We start from the raw sequence: 8,822 nt of genomic DNA on the forward strand, positions 1-8,822 counted from the left end.
AATATTTACTTTTAGCAAATTTATTTCAATTTTTTTTATTCATTCATTTTCATCAAAATGAAAATAATAAAATATTTCTTGATTTTTTTTTTTTTTTTTAAATATGCATAAGTAAATGATTCCCGCGAAATTGGTAGGGTTGTAGACTTGTAGTAAAACAAAGTATTAGGTTTGAAAACAGAGACATGAGACAGAGACATACTTGGCCAAGGATGGCTTGAGGGAGACGGCGACGAAGACTATCTTGAAGATCTCTGCCTAAAGGAGCTGCACCAGAGAGAACCAATCTAACAGAGGAAAGATCGTAAGAGTTAACGGCAGGGTTTTTAGCTAGAGCGATCACTAGTGGTGGAACAAGCGCCGCCATTGTCACTCTGTGTCTTTGGATGAGATCCAACAAGGCTCCGATCTCGAACTTGTGCATTAAAAGAACCGTCACACCTATCATAAGGAGTGATTTAAAAGTTAGATAAACACATTAAATATTACGTGATGAAAGAGTACGAAACGACGTAGTAGTTTGGTTACCGGATCGGATGGAGTTGAGGAGGACGCTGTTGAGAGAGTAGATGTGGAAAAGAGGTAAAACGCAGAGTACGACGTCGTTTGGTTTGAGGTAAAGATTTGGGTTATCTCCATCTACTTGTTGTGCAACGCTTGTGATTAAGCTCTTGTGAGTCAGAACCACTCCTTTCGGTAACCCCGTTGTTCCGGATGAGAACGGAAGCGCAGCCGCATCGTCACCGCAGATATGGACGGTTTCTTGAAGTGGGTATGGCTGGTTGGTGAGGAGTGTGGAGAACGAGAGACAATTCGCCGGTGTTGGTTCGTCGGTGGTGATGAGAGTGAGGTCTTCTCCTAGGTTTTTGAGTTTTTCAACGTATTGAGAGTGAGTGATGATGAGTTTGGCTCTGGAAGATTTGAGCTGTTTGTAAATCTCTTGACAAGTGTAGAAAGGGTTGGCCGTGGTTGAGACGGCTCCGATCATGGAAGCACCCATGAAGGAGAAGACAAACTCGGCTGTGTTTTGGAGAAGGATCATGATGACGTCACCTTTTCTGATACCTAACTTGTACAGCCCGGAAGCGACTCTCCGGCAGATAAGGTGGGTTTCCGCGTAGGTGTAGCTTTTTCCGGTTGAGCCAACGATGAGACAAGGCTTGTCGGAGACAGAGGAGAGTTTCTCGAAGCAGTAAGTGTGGAGAGGGAGGTGGTTGGGGATGTCAATGTCCGGGAGCTTCGACCGGAAAATGCGAGGAGTAGGAGAAGGAGGAGGAGGAGGAGGAGGAGGAGGATGGACATCGCCGGAGACGACGACGGATGTATCGGTTGGTTTGTGAATCTGAGGTTCGTGTAGAGCTGCAGTTATCATTGTGAAATGTGAACAAGAAGTGTTTTGTATTTTTCAGAATGTGAATGTGTACGTGTTTGATTAGTCTCACTTGATCTTTTTGTTCAGAAATGAATTTTATGTAAATATATAGTAATGTGCGTGTGTAGGTGGTGATTATATGGAAGGAGAGTTGTCTAAAAATGAAATAAATGAAGAAATAAATATGTGAAAGAGAAAGAGAAGAAGGAGAAGAAATTGTGGGGGTAGGTAAAGGGAATGGCTGATAGAAGAAGAATGGAGGGTCGTTTGGTTTGGTAGGTTTCCATATTTCCCTTTATACTCTCTTGCATGTTCTTATTTCTCTATTTTATTTATTTATCATTTTTTTTAATACTGAAATTCTGGTACATATATTGCGTATATAAATAACTAGCCACCAAATCTTGTTTTCTTTTACTAATATTTATACAACACATTTTGTTTTCATTTGTCCACTATTCACTAAGACCTTGATTGGTAGTGTATATAAGTGAGCATATAAATTTTACAAAACCAATAACGTTTTGTTTAGAAAGCATAAAGGGAGCATAAAAGGCTTTTAAATGCTCCACAACCCAATGCTCCTAAACGAAGCATTTTTCAAGCATAATAATTTTAAAGTTATTAAAATACAATTTTACCCTTATTAATCACTTAGAGTTTACTATATTTGTATATTTAAAATGTCTAATTTTGTAATTTTATGTCTAAATGCTAAAAGTTGTACCAATCACATATCATTGTTAATAAATAATAGCATACAGCTTATGCAGCATACTGCTTATGCTGCACAATATTAATGCTTCACTAACAGTTATTCCAATCAAGGCCTAAGTCAGATGCATGTTTTGATTTGTATGGACGGTTAATTTTGGGATGTATAGACTTTAACCGGAAAATGTTTTGGGTGCAGAGATTTTTTTGACTGTTAAAGTCTAGTTGGTAACAAAAACAATCTGTAAAGCTGTGATTATTATTTTAAAATATAAATTATGTTACAAGCTAGTGAATTTCGTATGGTAATATAGGGACAAAAAAATAATAATAAAAGTTTAGAAGAATACAAAAAATTCATAAATAAACTATATATGTAATACACCAACATATTGATATTTTGGTGAGAATGAATATAAAATAATTATAGTGAAATGGATCTTAAGAAAGGAAACGATAATCATAACTAATTTATCAAAAAAGTTATGTGAAAATATATGTAAATTTAGACAGAGTTTTCAATTATTATGGGATGAAGACGGAATAAACTTTCTAGACTTTCAGATGGCTCTCAAAGTCTTCAAATTCACCCCTTTGTTTTGTATAGATAAAAATAGTGTATCAAATAGTTTTATATATTTTGGCTGGATTTTTTTCTAAAAGAACAACTATTTACAATTTTACATGATGACACATGGCATATTTAATAAAAGGATAATTCACTTCAAATAAATAATTATATTGAAATATATTTTCCAATACCTAAACATAGAAAGTTTGATCAGTTGTATACTAATTCTGAGATGTTTTTATCTTAACATTTTTGCAGTACATTCTTGTTTACGGCTCGGTGAAAATTAAAATATATAATTTGATTCAATGATTTGGATCCTCATTCATTATAGTAGTTTTTAATATATATGGTCATTTATCAATAGTCATAATATTTCTAATTTCTATCATTAACAATAAATATGATAATTAATAAATATCCTAATATTTATCGAGATTCTAAATTTTTAATCCGAAATTATAACTTAAAACTAAATTATTTAAAATCGATATTTAATTATATATATATTAAAATTAATATAATTACTTATTCAGTTATTATTAATTAAATATACATACTTATAATTCTTTCAAATTCAACACCTATTTATTTAATAATTGATAATGTAAATGTTTGCAATACAATAAAATATATATAAAACTGTAAAATTTTATTAAAAACAACCAATACCAATTATTTTACAATTATACCATGAGGACAATCCTAGTTATTAAGTTAAACATAGAAAGTGGTTCATAGTCATATTATAATAACACCAAATTTAACTGCAAATCCAAGTGAATTGGAAGCTTAACTTAGTAAGATCAAAATTTATTATTGTTATAGGATATAGTCCGCTTCTTTAGTCTAATCGCTTAATTTTACCAAATTTTAATAAATTTTAAACTTAAAAAGTTTAAATATTATGAACATAGAAACTTATAAAAAGTTTTAAATATCAGATGACGAGTTATATGCGAAATGAGGTTGAATTCACTTTAATATAAATCGAAAATATCATTAATCTGATGCTATAACACAATAAATCATTATTCTAAAATTTTGTTAACACCGCCAATTAAATTGATTCAATTATAATTGTATTAAAAATATTGTCTACGGATTAAATCTTAGTTATATCTACTTTAGTTACTCTTTTCTACGCTAAGCTATCCGAAGGAATTGGAGTTTTTAAACACCGTGCTCAATTAATTTCGCAAGTAATAACACAGCGTACCAATAGAAGCGTTGTAGGCTTTCTAGCCATAGCCATCACTAGGCAAAAAAGGGTTGAACACAGTCGTTCATCTCCCACTAGGGTCTTCCACAGACTCCGTGTCCGTCTGGTATCCTCGAAAACAACGAAGTTTGTGGAAAAAGTATAACTACTATATTCTACAGAACAATATCAATAACTATACTTATAGACAAATTCTTTTAAGTTTGAACGTTGATTCACTATCGAAACTAGTTAGTGGACCACACTTTCGAGTAGATTACAAAGAATGTGTTTGAGAGATATTATCATTTAATGTAAGCAACTGTACATCCATGGTTCATAGGATTTGCCTGTTCATACCTTGAGACACGAGTGTGCTTTCTTAACCTCTCAAACACCAGCTCCTTTATAACGCCCGTCCCCATTCCATGAATGATAAAGAGGATGGAGCCCGAGTCTCTTCCCGAGATGGCCATGTCTAGCTGGTGAACCGCTTCTTCTGCCCGCATTCCTCTTAGATCCAATGTGTTCTTTGACGTTTGAATCCGCACTGGTTCGCTCTGAATCTGCAACACACTTCCTAGCTCTTTCATGTTTATCTGTGAAAGTATCAGGTACCACAGAGAACTGATGTTAAAACTCAAATGAACATATTACAATCATATTACAAATTTTCAAAAAATTGTAATTCAACGAGGGAGCGTTGAGCTTGTTTCGGATGTTTGAAGTCATCTCAGATGCTACAAAAAACACTGATCAAGTCAGGTGGTTTAGTCTTTGAGGATCCACAGTACCATTTTCATTGTCTGTTACACATACGTTCATTATTTTGAACATTAACAAATAGCCTTACTATTTTGCTTCATTTTCATTGTTCTGTTTTCTTCAAGTTAGAATTTATGATGACATACCAATAATGGTTAGGTAGCTTAAGTTTCATAATGAGATACTGCAAGAACGGGACCTGAAAAGTCTTATATCAGAAAATGATGTATACCTGTCTCTTTGAACGTAGAGAACGATTGGATGTTTGGCTGCTTGTGCTACGCGGAAGGGGCTTTATGTCCTTTTTCTTAATACGTACTCTTATCTTACCATGCTGGACTAGAACTGTCTCATCATCTCCAGGTTCTTCAACCACAGTTCCTAACTTATCTCCAAGTCCAGTTACAAGAACTTTTTCACCTGCTTGTGGCGAGTAGTCACTGTCCGGTTCTACCGTAGTTACAAGATCATTAGGACAGCAAGCTTCAATAATGTCTGCAACTGCCTCTTCCGTTTGCAGAATTAAGGAACTGTATTGATCAGCTTGAGTGATTTCTAGTTGATTTTCGAACTCAGACACCAGTTTCTGCATCTTTAATTTAGCAGAGTTTAGATCTTCTTGTATCTTCCGGGTTTCTTGCTTCAGAAGAGCCCTCTCACGTTTTTCAAGATCATGCGACTCATGCTCAAGCTTCAGGATAAGATAGGGGAAAAGGATCAGGAACAAAAACAGACACTACAAGAGTTAAATAACAACAAAAACAAAATTAATAAATGCCATTTTTACTGTGGAAATATATAAAGTGATAATTGAATCAGATTCGAGGACGAGACATATAACCATCTGATGTGTCCTCTATAAGTGATATAATCTCAACCACCTAAAAGTTTAATAGTTCAACCACCAATATATTCAAGAATAGACAACTGATATTCTATTACACAACAGGACTATCCCCACAATCAATTCTCTCATTACTGCATTATTTCGACAGGGGTATCAACCAAGGTTATTATGCTCCTCAAGTAAACATAATATTTCTGTAGGACCCTTTTCTTATGATTACTGCATGCTATAGTCACACATGTAAACATAAAAGTAGAAAGAAGCAATACCTCGTGGTAAAGGTTCATCAAGTCTCTATGAAATGCTGCAGCCTTGGTTGTCTGAAGCTTTAGCTTATTCCTTTCTTCCATAAGGGAATGAAAGAGTGAGCCTTTCCGTTCTACCTCCTGCTTTGGATCTAATTTCTCTGTCCATTTATGTGCATCCTCTAATATTCTTCTATTGAAACCAATGGACTTAGCTACTCTCAATGCATTTGATGAACCAGTACTTCCCCAGAGTATTCGGAATGTAGGCTGAAAAGTTTCCATGGAGAACTCCATAGCAGCATTTTGGAATTGAGACTCATTATCCTTCAAACGACTTAAGTCTCCGTAATGTGTGGACACAACAGCCACATTAACACGATTTTTCATATACTGTAGGATACTGGTAGCAAGTGCAACCCCTTCTGAAGGATCAGTTCCACTACATATTTCGTCTAGTAGGACAAGCGAATTTTCTGAAATAATGTCAAGTATTTGACGTATCCGTGAGATGTGGCCGCTGAATGTTGAGAGACTCTGCTCCAAAGACTGCAAATAAAAGTTTGAAAAAAAAAAAAAAGTTGAACAGAAAAGCTTTGCAAGAGATCAAGCAAGATTCTTAGAAAAGAGAAACACGCAGGAGTTTTGAAAGTGTGACTCAAACTAAAAAAATTATAATAGGTTTTTTAGATATGCTCCCAACAAAGTTAGTAGCATGTAGACCTAGATATAAATCGAGACGTTAGTAGCTTATGTTACTTTGCAAGAAAGGCTTAACGTAATACCTGGGGATCCCCGATGTCAGCCAGAATAAGATCGAACCAAGGCAACCTAGGGCAATTCTTAGCAGGCAGATACATCCCCGACTTCGACATAAGAGATAATAATCCCAATGTCTTTAACAAAGCAGTCTTTCCTCCTGTGTTTGGACCCGAGATGACGACTACTTTGGCTCGGCTTTCAACTTTAATGTCCACTGGCACAGGAAAAATATTTCCATCGCTTGGGCTGCCTAATACTGAACCAAGAAGTAGCGGGTGCTGCGCAGATTCAATGTCTACAGCTAAAGATTTATGGTCTCCACCCAAGTCCAGTGTTTTAGTGTGTTCTGAAGTTAGGTTGGGATAGACACCATTCATCCATTTTGCATGTGATGCTCTTGCAAAAGCAATGTCAAGTTCCAGTATTCTATCCAACAAATGGAATATATTACTCTGCGCGTTTGACACTTGAGATGTTAAAATGCTCAAAATTGCCATTTCTTCAGCTTTCTCGGAGTTGACATACCTCACTTCCATGTTATTAAGGTCTAGTGCCTCTTTTGGTTCAATGAAGCATGTTGCCCTTGAGCTACTAACGCTTAAAACAACGCCACCTGGAAGTAAACTTTTGTGCGTAGCTCTAATAGCTACACACATCCTTGATCTGCGCTGGGTTATCAAAGGCTTGTGAGTCCCACCAGCCTGAAAAATCCTAGTTGATATATCCTTCAAAAGAGAGTCCAAATTCTCAATGTTTCTCCTCCTTTCAGATCTTATAATCTCCAAATCTTCACTAGCTCTGTCAAGAACCATAGACATGTTGCAGTCGATACAAAAACCAATCTTGTGCTGCAATGTATCCTTGAAATCACAACCCTGAAGTATATCTACAAGGGGAGTAACCCTACAATATATAAGAGAAGCAAAGGCTACAGACATAAGATTCTCAATAGCAATAAGAACACTGGATAACACTAGATCATGACATTCTGATTCTGTAGTATCGCAACACGGTTCAATCATCTTTTACATGGCAGGTGACACTTAAAAAAAAAAAAAAAAAAACACTAGTATCTCGTTGGTTAATCCATCACAATTTGTCTACACATAAGAACTAAGCACATTCTCTCACTGATAAAGGGAGCAGACCACAAATAAGAGGATAAGACAAATACCGTTTATCACTGTTGGCAGCTTCTCGAAGTTTCTGAAACGCTGCTGAAGCCGCCATTAATGTGTTGCGAACGGCGCAGAGCTCTCTAACGGTAAGCAATTGACCAGCCACAGCACGCTCAACGATATCAGACAAGTCCTGGATATCAGAAAGACCTAATCGCCGCGACTCCATCATCTCCATAGCCGCCAACGCAGCCGCCGTCTCTTCAAGGAGAGTCCTGCTCTCCTCCGGCGAATTTCCCACAGGAATCTCTGCGTTTTTGGTGGCGGAAAGGCCCATGGTTGTGGAGGCGAAGGGAGAGAGCTGATTGCAGAGGGCTCGCCATTCGAGGACCTCCAGAGTTTGGCTTTCGATTGACTGTGACTCGTCGGACGAGGCGGCGCGTGGGACTAAGGAAGAGGTGAACCGTAAACATGACTGTAAGGTGGCGCGTGAGGATTTGAGGTGAATAGGCGTCGGTATGAGTAAGTGGAGGGAAAGAGTAGAATTCATTATGCCCTGTGGTAGAATTTGGAGTTTCCAAAAATCGGGGGAAAAAGATGCTTATCCTTTTCTTTTTGGGGCTCGATTAGGCCTATAGAATCAAAACTAGAGGAACCGAATCCTAAAATTGGTAAAAAGATGCAATTGTGTTATAAATTACGAACTAAAGAGTTGTGAATTAGGAGCGATGGTGATCAAGCCCATTAACTACCCCCAGGACTGGTCTCATTTCCGATCCCTATTGCAGGAGATTGATTAGTCATATCACTAGCAGCATGGTGGTGTGGGAGTGTACGCAGATAGCTTCTTCGGCAAATAAAGCTGTACGAGCCATTGCAGGGAGTGTCACAACTCACACGCCATGGAAGGTTCCAGTCCTACCTTGCCTTGGGAGGTCCTTCCTGGCTCCATGATGTTCTGGTTGCGGACGAGTGTTAATGCATGAAGAGGTTCTGGTTAGCTTTGATTGTCATACTTGGAGGGCTTATTAGCCTCATTATCAAGTATTTGTTTTTCTCATTTCTAGTGTCCCTATACCAGAAAGGGTGTTACGAGATTTTAGCACCTTGTATAGTTGTACCATATATCCCCTAGTCTTATGCTTTTTCTCATTTCGCTCTTGTATTTTTCCCAAACCTTTGCATTTTCAATCAGATAACAAAAAAAAAAAAAAAAAAAAAAAAAAA

General features: G+C 36.9%; 2 protein-coding genes across 3 annotated transcripts in view; both read right to left on the reverse strand.

Moving 5' to 3' along the window:
- LOC104787492 (4-coumarate--CoA ligase 3) overlaps window positions 1-1,626 on the reverse strand; it is a 9,885-nt gene extending 8,259 nt beyond the window's left edge. Inside the window, exons 1-2 of one of the 2 annotated variants that reach the window (XM_010513088.2) lie at window positions 529-1,626; window positions 203-441 (exon numbers count right to left, since the gene is read on the reverse strand). In XM_010513088.2, the coding sequence (XP_010511390.1) occupies window positions 203-441; window positions 529-1,372 (1,083 nt within the window). In that variant the 5' untranslated portion in view covers window positions 1,373-1,626. The remainder of the gene's footprint in view (window positions 1-202; window positions 442-528) is intronic. The other variant, XM_010513090.2, reaches the window with a different exon arrangement.
- LOC104787493 (endonuclease MutS2-like) lies at window positions 3,884-8,638 on the reverse strand. The gene is made up of 5 exons (XM_010513091.2): window positions 7,652-8,638; window positions 6,501-7,380; window positions 5,740-6,264; window positions 4,856-5,314; window positions 3,884-4,457 (listed from the first exon to the last, which is right to left on the reverse strand). The coding sequence occupies exons 1-5, from the start codon at window positions 8,143-8,145 to the stop codon at window positions 4,164-4,166; spliced, it is 2,652 nt and encodes an 883-aa protein (XP_010511393.1). The 5' UTR covers window positions 8,146-8,638; the 3' UTR covers window positions 3,884-4,163.

This window comes from Camelina sativa, chromosome 5 (assembly GCF_000633955.1).
Source record: "Camelina sativa cultivar DH55 chromosome 5, Cs, whole genome shotgun sequence".
In the NCBI taxonomy this organism is placed as follows: Eukaryota; Viridiplantae; Streptophyta; class Magnoliopsida; order Brassicales; family Brassicaceae; genus Camelina; species Camelina sativa.